The sequence below is a fragment of the Gracilinanus agilis genome, chromosome 1 (assembly GCF_016433145.1).
Source record: "Gracilinanus agilis isolate LMUSP501 chromosome 1, AgileGrace, whole genome shotgun sequence".
In the NCBI taxonomy this organism is placed as follows: Eukaryota; Metazoa; Chordata; class Mammalia; order Didelphimorphia; family Didelphidae; genus Gracilinanus; species Gracilinanus agilis.
In genome coordinates, this window is record NC_058130.1 from 516,556,067 (window position 1) to 516,571,801 (window position 15,735).

The 15,735-nt window shown below is 34.3% G+C and overlaps 1 protein-coding gene across 1 annotated transcript in view; it reads left to right on the plus strand.

The window, feature by feature from the left end:
- Nucleotides 1–15,735, plus strand: part of ATP6V1H (ATPase H+ transporting V1 subunit H) — a 104,521-nt gene that overhangs the window by 74,493 nt on the left and 14,293 nt on the right. The window contains exon 13 of the mRNA XM_044666303.1: nt 2,259–2,372. Coding sequence (XP_044522238.1) covers nt 2,259–2,372 — 114 coding nt within the window. The remainder of the gene's footprint in view (nt 1–2,258; nt 2,373–15,735) is intronic.

The following is a 15,735-nucleotide window of genomic DNA, read 5'->3' on the forward strand; positions in this document are numbered from 1 at the left end:
TAACTGTGAGAATCCTAGAAGCTTCTTCCTCCTTATACACTTTCTCATGGTGATGTCAATTGCTCCTATTGGTTCAATTATTTCTAAAGAATTTAATCCTAAATTTAGATATCCAAGCCCAATGTCCTGTCTCATTTGCATCCTCTTGCCCCCAACTCCAGGCACATATTAGCAGGAACTCTACAGATATCATTAGCTGATAGCACTTTAAACACAACATGACCAAAATTGAATTTGTAGAATTTGAGAATTGGAAGGAATATCAGCAGTGACATTTACAATGTGAAAGAGATCCTCATTATAATATACCCAACAATTAATCATCTAGCTTCTGCTTAAAGGACACCCAGAGAGAGAAAAACCCATCTCTAGATGGCTGCCAATTTAGGTGTTCATAAATTGCTGGAAGATGGATGTATCCTATCTAGGCATAACATTCAGAAAGAAACCATCCTGCATTTGGAAGTTGAATCACGTGATACCATTGAGAATGCCAAGGCCAAAATCCAAGACAAGGAAGGCATTTTCCCAGACCAGCAAAGACTGATCTTTGCTAGTAAGTAGCTGGAAGATGGTTACACTCTGTCTGGCTACAAATCTAGAAAGAATCCACCTTGCCCTTGGTCTTTTGTCTCCAGAGGTGGGACGCAGATCATTGTGAAGACATTCACTAGTTAGAACATCACTTTTGAAGAGGAGCCCAATGACACCATTGAGAATGTCAAGGCAAAGATTTAGGACAAAGCATACCCCAAGATTAGCAGATGTTGATCTTTACATATCCAGAAAAATCCATCTTTGATTTGGACCTGTGATTGAGGGATGGTGTCTAAATTCTCTCAGGTTTCTTTCAAGCTTTTGAGTAATTTCACTGCCCCTTTCTTTGAGTAATTTTATTGCCCCTTGTTGTATTCCCTCCTTTCCTTCCCTTGTTCCCCCACCAAAAAAAAAGACCACCTTCTAGAAGGCTACCACTGCCACTTTGGGGCAGTCCTGTTTGATGCAATGGTGCATAGATCATCAAAGACAAAGTAAAATAATTAAGCTTAATCGTTTTACATAATAAACCTTACAACTTTTCACATGTTCAAAATAAAACAAACAGAACAACCTTTTTTAACATATAGCATATCCTTATGCTTTAATCACGTGCTATTTTTGCTTGATTCTTGGTGAACACTTCCTCTAGGGAACCTGAAGTGTGATTAGACAGGTAAGAGGAAAACCAGGAAATGATAAATTGTTTGTGCAAAAGTTATTACATTTCATGTACCCCCTCCTCCTTGGGTTCTGGTGAGTGACCATGAAAGGGCACACAGTTGTTGCTTTCACTGATCTGCAACAAAGAAGCACCAAACCATAGGACGCTAGGTTCCTCTAGGTGTGAGATTTCCATAGTCAGCCCTTTAATAGAGCTAGTACTGATGTCTTCTGGTTTGGCCCCTGCATGGCTTTCTGAATATTTTTCTGAATATATTTGTTTAATGATGCCACTCTTTTACTCAGAATATTTTTCTGAATATATTTGTTTAATGATGCCACTCTTTTACTCAGAAATTTTCAATGCCGTTCATTTTTTAGTAAAATAAAGTACAAACTGCAGGCTCTGTTTTTGAAATCCTTCCACTATTTGGATTTAGAAGGTCTGCATTCAAATCTCAGCTCTGCCACTTGGCACTTAGATGATCTTGGCCAAGTCGTGTCACTTCTATAAGTCTCAACTTCTTCCTCTATAAAGTGAGGGGAATTATATATTCACCTCTGTGGTTTTTTCACCTTTATATTATTTATATTATCTTATGGATATGAATTGTCTTTGGTGACAATAAAATGAGAATGTTTGTAAAGTGCTCGTCAAATCTTAAATCTTTATAAAAAGGTGAGCTATGATTATCATCATCCTCATCTTTTGACTTTGAATTTCTTTCTTTCAAGATCCAACTTCTCAGAAGGAGCTTTTCATGCATCCACACACATATGTATGCATATATGCACTCACACAATATGGCAAGAGGTGGAAATAAAGCTTTCATCTTAAAGTATAAAATAGAAAATAAAGGCACACTATTTATACTTACTCTTTCAGAAAAATATATAAGATATAGGTACACACATTCTTGGTAAATTACTAATATATCACATTAAATTTATTTTAAAAAATCCTTTGAATTCTATCTATAATTAGTTGGACTTTTTTCCTAACAGCAAGGGATTGAAAATAATTGCATCATCATCACAAAGTCTTCTCTCTTCCACAGGGTTATTGAGCAGCTTGGTGGGAAGCAGTTGGTAATGAACCATATGCATCATGAAGACCAGCAGGTTCGCTATAATGCTCTTCTGGCTGTGCAGAAGTTAATGGTTCACAACTGGTATGTGAGAGCCTTTTTTTCCTCCTTCCTTCTAATATATCTGAAATTTCAGATTCTGCGTTCTGTGTTCCAAAAATTCTTTATTTAAATATCTCAAAGAATGACAACTTTTAAAATTTTAGTATTGGGTTAAAATTCTAGAAATGTATTTTTGGGTAGATAAGGCAATAAATGATTGCTTTTTAAGATGAACCGTTTTAGTCTGAGTATATATATTCATAGTGCCAACATCAAAAGCAATTTGTATTCTTTTTTGAACTGATGAAACTCTTTTTGAGATATAAATAAATTTAATTTGGACTTTGAAGGTTGAGTGAAATATAACTCACTTAAGAATTAAACTTAAATACCAATAACTGAAGGTTTTAGAAATTCTTCCTGATTTTGAAACTTTTAATTTTACTTTACATGTCCATCTTACGGAATTTTATCAGTTCACACCTAATATTAAACAGTTTAAAAAATTCAGTTATAACTCAGTTAGTATAATACATATGTATATACATGTTATGTGGCCATAGCATAAATGTTTTCTGCCTTCTCCTTTCTTTCCCTTTCCATTTTTTAAAACCAAATTATGATCCTTTTCCATGTAATTTAATTTATATGAAATGCAGAGGCAGCATCTTCCTACAATTTCTTCTGAGGACAGGTAGACTAGTGGTTTGTTTTTTGGCTGCAATAGGTTCTGGTATCATCATTGGCCCATATTCTTTTATGTTCATTGTTTTCAAAGTATATGAAGTGGTCAAAGAGATTTCCGTATTTTGCCACTTTTTTTTTTTAAACCCTTACCTTGCATCTTGGAGTCAATACTGTGTATTGGCTCCAAGGCAGAAGAGTGGTAAGGCAGTGGGGGCCAATTGACTTGCCCAGGGTCACACAGCTGGGAAGTATCTGAGGTCAGATTTGAACTTAGGACCTCCCATCTCTAGGCTTGGCTCTTAAATCCACTGAGCTACCCAGCTGCCTCCTACTTTGCCACTTTTAAACAAATATAAAAGCTGCCATTTCTAAAGGCAAAAATTAATATAAAATTTTGATAGATTTAAAAAACTACCACATATAGTTGTATTAGACTATTCAGGAAGGTTTACTGCTGGGTCATACATTAAGCATTTTGATCCTGTCACAAATATGTGGCATGATTACCAACTGGATGAATTATGCCTTGGGGAGGGTTTAAAAAAACCAGATACAGATTTCTTTTTTCTTTTTATAAACAGAAAATGAAAGTAGAGGACATTCTGGAATAGTTTTGATATATCTAGTGGAATAGCACTAAAACCTTTCTTTGATGTATATTTATCCTTGGTGAATTGTTTCCCTCTCTGGGAAGTATATCTCAAAATCTTACTAAACCCCTCCTCACTACTTCCTTTTCCCTCTCCTTCCTTCTTCCCCATCCTCAACCAGCAAGTCTATGCTTTAATAAAGCAAACCAAATTAGATTTAGCTGTACATTTGCTTGTATGTGTATTATGTATCCTCACTAACTAAATTTATATTTTTATATATGTTTATATACACAATCATATAATTTACATTATATACATATATACTTATAAGTATGTACTTGTGTGTGTATCATATACACATAGTTTATATTTATATTATATATGTCTTAAATGTGTCTGTTTATACTAAGTACCCTTAAGTGTATATATACTTATCAGTATAGATTTAGCCATTCATTGCAGATCCAAACTACTACATGTAGATTATCTGTGATTTAAGATTATCTATACTTTTGTCTTCCATTTCTGGGGACATTTGATAATTAGTGGTAGAATAAAATTAGAATTTATTTGACTTTAGGTAGACTCGAGAGGCACAGAGTCTAGAGAGTTATGGACTTGTAGTCAGAAAATCTTAAGTTCAAATCCTGTTTCAGATACTAGCTGTGTTGCCTTGGTCAAGTCCCTTAATGTCACTGTACTTTAGATAGCTCTTTTAAGACTTATCTACTAAATTTTAGATGGATGGAGATCTCGTAGTGACAGAATCATAGATTATTAACTGTTTACATATTTTACATTTCAGATTTATTTTAAGTACTTTTGAAATTGCAACATTATGCTTATGGTAGTAATTACTTTGAATTTTATCTGTGGAGTTCTGGTCTAAAGTTCCCCAAATCTATTGAAGTATAAAAGAAGCCATTCATGCAATATATAAAACTACTAGCATGAATTTCTTGCCAGGACAGTTTCCTGATTTTTTTAATTTCAAATTTTTACCATTCCAGTGAATTGAAGTTCTGGGAAATGGCCAATTCCTTTGAATACTTTTCCCAGTTCTACACTGTGACCTTAATCATAATGATTAGAGGCTGCAACTAAGGCTTGGTGTGTTTGTTTTGGGGATAGTGATGGAGTGAAGTATTGTGGGTAATAGTTGCAGTGAAGAAGCCTTTATGGACAGTAAATGTAAAACATTATTAGTAGATCAGATCTCAGCTCATAGCCATATGAATGATATGAATGGTTTTTTTATCTCACCACAGGGGCACACATAGCATCCCTTAGTCTTTGGAAAAAGTATTAGCTTATATGCATTATATATAGAAAGCCATACTAAATGGCAAGATATAGTAGAGTAAATTGATAGACATACTAAGGCTGTATAATCTTACATCATAAAATTTCATCATTTTTCTCCTACAGAATGATTTTAAAATCTAATCAGCAAATAATTAAAATGCAACATTCTATGCATATGGAAAGCTCAGGACATCAGGAAAGAAACACTGAATTTTGTAGGTAGAGGATGATAATCAAACTCTAATATATAAATTACTTGAAGAATCACCCTTTTGTTTTAAAGTTTTCTGTAGTCTTCCCCTTCCCCCAAAGTATAATAATAAATGGTAAGAACTTTGTTCCGCTACACATTTTTACACAAGAACCAGAATTTCTCCAGTAGAGGAAGGTAAATTGAAATATATAGGAAGAGAAATCTAAGTATGAGAAAGAATATACTAAGGCAAATGATTACATGAATTGTATCTTGTCCTCTCACCAGAGAACTTTCCAATGCCATTCTAGTGTGAGTTATTTGGCAAATGATTCAGCAGATGTCTAGTAAGTGCAAAACACTGACCAACATGTAGACAGTGGCACACTAAGGGGGCTCATTTAAACTGCAGGAATTTTGGTTATCTTTAGATAAGAAAATATCATAGTGATTAGATTGAACTATCCTATCTTAATAAAGACCTGAAACTCTTTGTCTGCTTTGGAACACTAGTGACTTGGAACAATTCTCCACTATCACTATCATCAAGATATCTTTGTTAAGGACTACTGTTCTGTGGTATTATTCTAGAACCTGTTTAGAGCTGTTTAGTTATAATCAATCCTTCCTCCCACCCCCCAGGAATTAGGAATCCAAAACAACTAGTCCTCAAATTTTATATTAGAAGAACAGGAATCATCCTTATATAGACTATAAAGAGATTGGTTTAATATATTCATTGAAGATAACTTCAAATTTTCTGGACCTACTCTGAACCTACAGACTAGTGTTGGACTGTGAATACAAGTAGAACATGAATTTTTTTGTGGGAAAAGGTTTTTGTTTTTATCTATCATCAGTCACCTAGCACTAATGCTTTGTATGAAATAGGTGTTTAATAAATCTTTAGTTTGAATTGAATTGAATTACTGGCATGGGGAGGCACTTACTTCTTTGTATTCTTCGTGTCAGCAGCCATAAAATTAAGGTAAAAGTAATTAAGGGAAGAAAAATGTTCATTATATAGGTTAAAAGAAATGTGTAGAAGTTGGGCTTCATATCTTAACTTTTTATTCTTTTTAAAAATTGAGTACATGGTTATGTTTCTAATCTGTTTTAGTTATTTTGCAAGCATGGAGAACAAAAATATAGTGATTAAAATTATGACTTGAATTGGATATGAATAAAAACACTATAGGTTTTTCAACACAGTAGCACTAACATTCTGATGATTAAAACAATTCCATCAGAATTTTAATAACCTAAATCTTGTTTCTGACACTTTCCAGAACAGTTTAGATCTTGTTCATCTGCTTAGAATTTTTAATGCTATCCCTTCTGCTTTTTAGTGAATGGCCTTTTAAAAGTCTAGTTAGGTGTTACTTCTTAAGTGTATGCACATATGTTTGCATTTAAAAAAGGTTAACCATTTAGTTAAAAAACAATTCAAAATTAGATGAACAATTTAGTTCTAGCTGTCATAAACTTTTTTTTTGGAAACTGTCTGTCTTAGAATCAATATTTGAAGGCAGAAGAGAGGTAAGGGCTAGGCAATCAGGAAGACTTGCCCAGAGTCACACTGCTAAGTGTGAGGCCAGATTTGGATTGAGGTCCTCTCAACTCCAGGCCCAGTTCTCTATCCCCTGCACCTATCCCTCAGCTGCTTGCTGAGAAGATATGACCTGCATTTGCAGAGGGTATTTCCTTTTTTTGTGAATGAGTTCTATATCCATGCAGTCAGAATCCCTTTCTCTATCTGTGGCACTTGGGATACAAAGACAGCAAAAACATTCCCTGACTTTAAGCAATTCATATGCTACTGGGGAGATGTAACATGTACACAGATAAGTGAATATTTTGCTAAGTACATATAAAGTTATTTCAAGAGTGAGAAAATACTAAGTGATGGGGGTAGGTGGGGAGGAAGAGTAATATATTAGAGATGGAACCTGAGCTTTCCTTTGAAGAAAGTAAAAGTGCAACTCAGACATAGTTCACCTATAAAAGGGCACCAAAATGGTGTCATATAGAGAAAGTAGTTACCAAGCAAGTTTGAAAGAGTATATAGAAGGAATAATGTGAAATAAATCTGAAAAGGTGGGTGGGATCCATGCTGTACAGGAAGATTTTGTTTTATTTTAGATTATATATAACTACTAATAATTGGGAAAACTACGCTGTGTAGTTAAGTACTAAACAAAATATATACAAAAACAAAGGGAGTAAGATGTTCAGAAGTATTGCTTTTGCCTAGACGAGGAGGATCAATTAGAAAAAACAACTGAAATGGATTTTGATCAATCAATGAACATTAATATTGTGTTGACATGGAATCTGTGGAATCTCACAGGAACAGGGAACAAGTCCAAGCCTTAGGATCTCCAACTTACAAGCTGGTCCTAAAACTTGGGGTTTATCAGATCCCACCAGGTCACAAGTTTGGGGTCTCTAGATTCCACGTTGACAATTGTGTTATATGTATTATATATCATCTATGAGGTGGCTTAGTGGTTAAAGTGCTGGGCCTAAAGTCGGGAAAACCTGAGTTCACTAGCTGTAGGACCCCTTGCAAGCCACTTAACCTCTGTCTAATCCCATGGAGAAGGAAAAGGTTTTCCAAGAAAACCCTGTACTAGGATCAGAAAAGGTAGGTTGACACCGAGGTAAGGTTGTGTCAGACACTGTTGGGTGCTAGGGATATAAATACAATGAAACCGCTCCTATTCTTAACTAACATTCTGAAGAATGGGTATGCTATAGGGAAGATGGAAGGTTATTCCAGGCATGGGGAATGACTTGACAGCAAGAAGCTGGAATAAGAAGTAGACAACATGGGAAACAAAATATTTTAGGCTTGCTAACTTTAGTTATTTTGCTTCCTATTCATTTTTAAGACAATGGACAAATAACATTTGACCTAGATTTCATGAACCTCTTTTCTATAATTGATAGGTAAATAGCCCGTAGGATATTTTTGAAACGGACCAAATAAAAATAGTTATTTTTTAAGGTAAGCAAATAGATTTTCATTTTTGGGTTATTTTCTTAATTTTCTCAAACCTAAGGTTTGAGTGTTTCATCTCACTTAGAAGACATATTTGTAGGAGAAGGATTTAAGTTAACAAGTTTTCTTTTATTGAATAGTGAAGGTACTTGAGAGAGGCAATGATAAAGTCTATTATCTCGAGAGACTTTTTGATTGAAATATTCCTGAATGGAAATTATATTTTTTAAAAATGCTGAAAAGATTAGTCAATGTAGGAATTGAAGACAATTCTTTAATCACTTATTGTAAGTTAATGTCATTCTCTCATCTGTTATTAGTTGCATTTTTAAAAATGGTTTCAGGTGAAAAATGAATGATTTGAGTATTTGGGGTAGAGTTATTTACCAATGCCAAAAAAAAAAGCCCTCCCTCAAAATAAACAAAACCAAAACAACCAGACTACCTTCATGCAACATTAACACATAGACTGTTTTTCCATATACTAGATATCCTTAGTGACTATCTCTCTATATCCTCCCCTGATCTCTAACATGACAGTTGTTTGTTAAGGATTGAAATTTAGGCTATCTACTAGTTATCTTTCCCTTTAGTTTCATGATAATTCTTCCCTTTTTAGACCCACTTTTGGTTGGTCTTAGTCTTTGCTCCAGCGTTGCAGCCTTTTTACACTCACCATGTTTATCACCATGTCTTAGAGTTGTGCTAATTCTTGTGGGCATTGTAGTTGTGGGACTGACTGTAAATAAGGGAAAGTAAGGGAAAGTAACACCAGTAGGATAATGGTATTAAAAATATGGCCCTTTGTTTCAGGGAAAAGATTAGAGCCATTAAATGAATTTTGCAGTTCTCCAAATGTATCCAACTTATTCTTTTACTTCTTTTAAAATCTGGATTCAAGTTATTGAACATTTTTAGTGTGTATCCAAGATAATGTATACACACACATACTTATGTATGAATCTGTACATGCATATGTTTAAATATATTTTTGCTGATAGATGAGCTCTATAGATTGCCCTTATTTCTATGTCATAGTTTGGAAAATAGATATCCATTTGGATTTTCTCAGGTGGAATATAGTCATAGATCTCATCTAAGAGGCTCTGTAAAGTTCTGGAGCATCATGCAATAGGAGCATCTGGACTAATCCTTTTGCACCTTAATTTCTTAATCTTTAAAATGAGACAGTTGGACTCATTGATCTCTTAAGCCCTTCTTCTAAATCTATGAGGCCATAAGCTTATGAGTGTCTTTCTATGGTGAATTACTCTTTGACTAAAATTCTTCCTTGTGAAGAACAGTCACAGCAGTGACCGCATCTTTACTTATGCCTTGCTTAACATTGGTCAGGAGCTATTGAAATAGTTTTATTTCTTTGTCATTATATGTGTAATTTTTATATAGGAATTTTAACAGGGAACCTGTTGGTATGAGAGTCTTTAGGAGGGTGTTTAGCTTTATTGAATTAGATGCTTTTTTATAGTTAATTTAATTAGTCACAAGACATTAAATACATGTAAATGTTCTAGGCATTGTATTGGGTGCATTTTATTGTGGAGATACAAAAATGAAAGTGGAACAGTTCCTGCCCTCATTGCGTTTATAATCTAATGTTGGAGACAACATATATATTTAAGTATTTTTATAACATTGCTAACCCTTAAAAACCAAAGAGGACCATTATCTTGTTCCCATAAAAATTGAGAGAGAGAGAGAGAGAGAGAGAGAGAGAGAGAGAGAGAGAGAGAGAGNGAGAGAGAGAGAGAGAGAGAGAGAGAGAGAGAGAGAGAGAGAGAGAGAGAGAGAGAGTGTGTGTGTGTGTGTGGGAGTCCTGGATAAACTCAAGACCATGGTGAGGAGGAGGGGTTACATGCTTTTATATCTTGGAATCTAAACCAGGACTTAACTGAAAATAGAGGGAAATAGGGCACTGTTCAGGGCACTCTGACCTATTTTTGTGTAGGAGAATTGCAAAGTAATTTCTAAGCCACACGGCATTATTTTTATCAGATTAATCCTGATGTTCCAGGACAGTTATAAGCAACACAAAAGTCATTAGAAACTTGTTAATTCTTGTCAACATACAACATAAATATGTAGCTTGAGGAGGAAGTATACTAGTAGCTTAGTTTTCATAATAGGTGAAATGTAGAATTTGATGCTTGAGCAGTTTTACTTAAATAGTAAGTGTTACCTTGTATTCTCTTTCATTCAGTTGTTTGATGGTGAAATTATGGTATGTCTTGGTAAATTGCTTGAGAAAATTGGCTTATTGCCACTAATACCTTCAGCTAGTATTCCCTCGTTGCGTGTGTAGATTATTTTTATAAACATTTTAGGCAGAATTTAGCAAAGAGTTTAGTATTTGTTGGTCATCTTTATCTTTTCTTTCTTTTTAAAAAATAAATAAGGTCTAAGATTTTCCCTCTACCTTCAGTCTTCCTCTTCCTTTAGATAACTTCCATAAATTAATTCTTCAGTGTCATCAAAGGTGTGGCTCTAATCCTACATAGTTCTTCTGTCATGATTTATTCCTCATACTTTTCCTGGTTTTCTGTCATGATGTTTCTACTCTGTAAAAGCACATTCAGGACTTTGAATTTCATCCAAGTGTAGTGCCTTGCCTGTCTTTGATGTTAAAAATATTGTTATAAACATCTTTGCTATTGTATTTTCATCCTTAAATGCTTTCAGGATAATTGTGCTCATTGAATGTCCCGTCATACGTTCTTTAAACAATAGTTTTCGCCTCAACTGCTTCTCTGTTTTGGGCAATATTACCATAATCTTTCATCATTATTGTAAGATTTTACAAAGTATTTTCTATTCTAAACTGGCACTGCCCTTTGCTGTCATAATTCTCCACTTGGCAAGTATGTCAGATGTTTGTTGTCCAAGATCCTTTTGGGTCCTTCAGTTTTTTTAAAAAATGGCAATTGATTTGCATCATTTAGGTAATGAATATTGCATAAAAATACTTTAATCTGCCTCTATTTGTCTTCCTTTCTTAAGAGTCCTTTACAACTACTCTCTTTTACTCATCCAAAGTTTTGAACATTCAAAGATTCAGAAGTGACTAAAAAGAGAGAAAATGGAGGCAGTGGGTAGAGATACCTTTTTTCCTAGGAATTGGTCTGGAAAGATGGGAGACTTATAGAAAGCTTGTGGATATAGTCAAGTGAATGATTTCTTGTTTTGTTTTATTTTTTTTTAAGACAGGGCAGACCTGGATATGTAGGTAAGCATCAGGGAATCATTCCATTAATTAATATTTATTAAACTCCTTTTTATATGCTAGGCACTGTACAAAGTGCTGGGGATTTAAATGTAAAAAAAAAAGTCAAATATTCCTGGTCTTCACAGAGCTTACATTTTTTTATCAGAGGAGGCAACAAAAACATATATAAAAAATAAGTGAAAGATTATTTGGGTAGGGAAGTATTTGTGGGGATCAGGAAAGATCTTATGGAAAAGGTCATTATTGAGCTGAAAGGAAACTAGGATTCTTGGTGATAGAGATGAGAAAGGAAGAAATTTCTGGCATGGAAAATAGGAGATGGCATGAAAATGTAAATGGAATATCATATATGAGTGTAAAGTAGCAAGGCCAGATTGGTTGGATCACAGAGCATCAAAGGGAGTTATGTGTAATAAAATTGGAAAGGTAGGCTGGGGCAAGGGCTTTCCAAAGGAAATGAACAGATAAGTAGGCAGACCTTAATGATTAGAGAAATGATTGTGGGAGAAATTGAGATCATGAGCTCAAGTGGAGTGATCAACTGAAGAAAAGGACAATCTTTATTAGAGCCTATAGTAAAGGAAAGAATGGGGAACAAGGAGTTTTGAGATGTTTGAGAGAGATCATCACTTAGGACACAGATGGGAAGAAAGATGTTGGAGGCCTGAGAATAGAAAGTACAGGCCTGTTCAGAGCCGAGTAGCAGATTTTGACAGAAGCAGGTCCTTTTGGATGAAAACACTGAGCTGGATTCCCTTCAGTTTTGTCTCATTTGTTTCTTCATTCCCTTATCATTTTCATATTCTTCTGCTAATCACTGCTTTCCCTGGGTTTTCCTTGTCTTTTTTTGGGGTGTGTGGTGAGAGGGGCAGTATGTGCCCAGGGTCATCAAACTTGCCTTAGTTTAAAGAGACACTATTCTTTTCTCTTTTGATTTTTTCTTAAAACATCTTTTTGCTACAGACTCCTTCTTTAAAAAAAAATCACAATAATGGCAAATTAGAGAGTTATTTTTTTCCTTTCTGCAGTAGGAACCATTAGAGGATTATGTTTCTTTGCCTTAGACTTACAAACTGGCTCTTCTGTTACTATGACTTATGTCATTTGGTATATAGAAGAGGTTGGATGAGAGAATGGAGTGGTGGAGCTTGTAGCTTATAGCCTGCAAAGGGGAAGGTGTTTCAGATAATTCTGCACAGGAGGTTAGCTCTTTTTCCTGCAGCAATTACTTTAAGCTGAGACGATTTGTTTCCTCCCCCATGATGCTACTGCAGTTCTCTCAGCTCAGTAGTTAAATTTCTTTACTGCTTCCTTCCTGGTCTATGAGACACTTATTTATAGGTTTATATACAGTGTATTTACAACAGTACTGAATCAGAAGGCTAGCCTATTCTTATTAAAATTTTGATGATTGTTTTTCTTTGCTTATTATATCACATGTTGTTACCAGTTTTGAACTCCAAATTCTATTGTATCAAAAATCGAAGTCCCTAATGCTGACTTTTTCCTTAAGTAAGGCTATTCCTTTTGAAGATATTAATAATAGTGGCCAGCTGCAAAATTCTTAAGTGTAGTCCTTACAGATTTTATTGTTTATCTATACTCAATTCTTTGATTAGCTAATTAGCTTTCTAAGATGGTAAGCAATTTGATTTAAGTGACACATGTCCTATCATATAATACATATTTTTTTTATTCATCATGTTGTGGAAGAAGACACATATCACTTAAAAAAATAACTCTTAAAGAAAATAGAGCATTTCAATCTTCATTTAGCCTTTATCCGTTCTTTTGCTGGTGGTGGGGTAATATTTTTCATTATGATGCCTTTCTAGTTGTCTCAGATCATTGTATTACTGATAATAACCAAGTCATTCACAATTGATCATATAGAATTGCTCTCATTGCGTACAATGTTATCTTGGTTTTGCTCACTTCATTTTACATATTCCTATTTTTTGAGGTTTTTTTTTAAATCAACCTGTTCATCATATCTTATAGAATACTATTCCATTACAGTCATATACCACAAGTTCAGCCATTCCTCAACTGATGGACATCTCTTTAATTTCCAATTCTTTAACACCACAAAAAAGTTGCTATATTTTTGTGCAAATAGGTCCTCTTTCTTTTTAAAAAATCTCTTTGGGATATAGACCTGGTAGTGGTGGTGTTGGGTCAAAGGGTATGTATAGTTTTATAACCCTTTGGGTTTGGTCCCAAATTGCTCTTCAAATGGTTGAATCAATTCACAACTCAACAGTCCAAATTTTCCCACATTCCTTCCCACACTGATTATTTTCCTTTTTTGTCATATCAGCCAATCTGCTATGTGTTACGTGGTATCTCTGAGTTGTTTTAATTTTTGTATTTCTCTACCAGCGATTTGGATCATTTTTTCATGTGACTATAGAGAGCTTTTATTTCTTCATCTGAAAGCTGCCTGTTCATATCCTCTGACCAGTTGTCACTTGAAATGTAGATTTGACTCAGTTCTCTACATATTTGAGAAATGATACCTTTGTCAGAGATGTGTTCTATTTTTCCTCCCTTCCCGCCCCCCCAGTTTTCTGTTTTCCTTCATGAATCTATTTTGATTTTATTTTGGTATATTGTGTGAGATATTGGTCTGTATTGGGTTTCTGCCATGCTTTCCCCCCCAGTTTTCCTAGCAGTTTTTGCGAAATAGTGAATTCTTCTCCCAAAAGCTGGAATCTTTGGGTTTAACAAATATTAGATTACTGTGGTCATTTACTACTGTGTATCATGTACATAATCTATTCCATTAACCCACTATTCTATTTCTTAGCCAGTATCAGATTGTTTTGATGATTTGTTCATAATATATGGTTTGATATCTTGTATGGGTAGGGTACATTCCTTCACATTTTTTCCCATCAATTCTCTTGATATTCTTAATCCTTTTTTCTTTCAAATGAATTTTGTTGTATATTTTCTAGCTATATTAAAATTTTTTTGTAATTGGGAATAGAACTATAGATAAATTTATTTAGAATTATCATTTTTATCATATTGGTTCATTCTACTTGTCATCGATTAATGTTTTACCTGTTGTTTAAATCTTTATTTCTATGAGGAGTGTTTTGTAATTGTACGCATATAGTTCCTATGTTTGTGTTGGCAGATAAAACTCCAGATATTTTTTATTGTCTATAGCAGGGGTCGGCAGCGTATGGCTCTGGAGCCATATCCGGCTCTTTTGAGGGCCAGATATGGCTCTTTCTGTAGGAGCCATAAAGTCAATTTTTTTTCAGGCGCTATTACAGGAGCACGCACTGTTAGCACTGTACGGCTCTCACGAAGTTACATTTTAAAAAATGTGGTGTTTATGGCTCTCACAGCCGAAAAAGGTTCCTGACCCCTGGTCTGCAGTTATTTTAAATGGAATTTCTCTATCTCTTTCTGCTTGGTTTTGTTTGAAAAATACAGAAATGCTGATGATTTATATTGGTTTATTTTATATCCTACAGCTTGGCTAAAGTTAATTCTTTAGATTAATTTTAGTTTATTCTCTAGTATTCTCTAAGTATGCTATCATATCATCTGCAAAGAGTGATAACTCACTTTTCTTTGCCTATTCTAATTCTTTCCACTTCTTTTTCTTACTGCTATAGTTAGCATTTCTAGTACAATATTGAATAATAGTGGTGATAATGGGCATTTTTGCTTTACTTCTGATCTCACTGGGAAGGCTGCTAGCTTATCCCCATTGCACATAATTCTTGCTTATGGTTAGAAGCTCCATTTATTCCTGTGCTCTCTAGTGTTTTTAATAGGAATGGTAGTATTTTGTCAAACACCTTTTCTGCATCAGGTGAGGTAATCATGATTTCTTTTGGTTTTGTTATTATGTGGTCAGTTATGCTGATAATTTTTCCCAGTTACTTGTCCTTAATTATTGATCCTTTATTCCTAGTATAAATTCCACCTGATCACAGTGTAAAATTTTTTGTCATATTTTGCTGTAATCTCCTTGTTAATATATTTTTTTAAGATTTTTGTTTCAATATTCATTAGGGAAGTTGGTCTATGGTTTTCTTTCTCTGTTTTTGCTCTTCTGGGTTTAGGTATCAACACCATATTTGTATGGTGAAAAGAATTTTATAGTCCCTTTTTATTTATTTTTTTGAAATAGTTTGTACATCATTGCAATAAATTGTTCTTTAAATGTTTGTTAGAATTCACTTGTGAATCCATTTGGCCTTGAAGATTTTTTTTCTTAGAGAGTTCATTGATGGCTAATTTAATGTCTTTTCCTTTCGTTTCCTTTCGTTTCCTTTCGTTTCCTTTCGTTTCCTTTCGTTTCCTTTCGTTTCCTTTCGTTTCCTTTCGTTTCCTTTCGTTTCCTTTCGTTTCCTTTC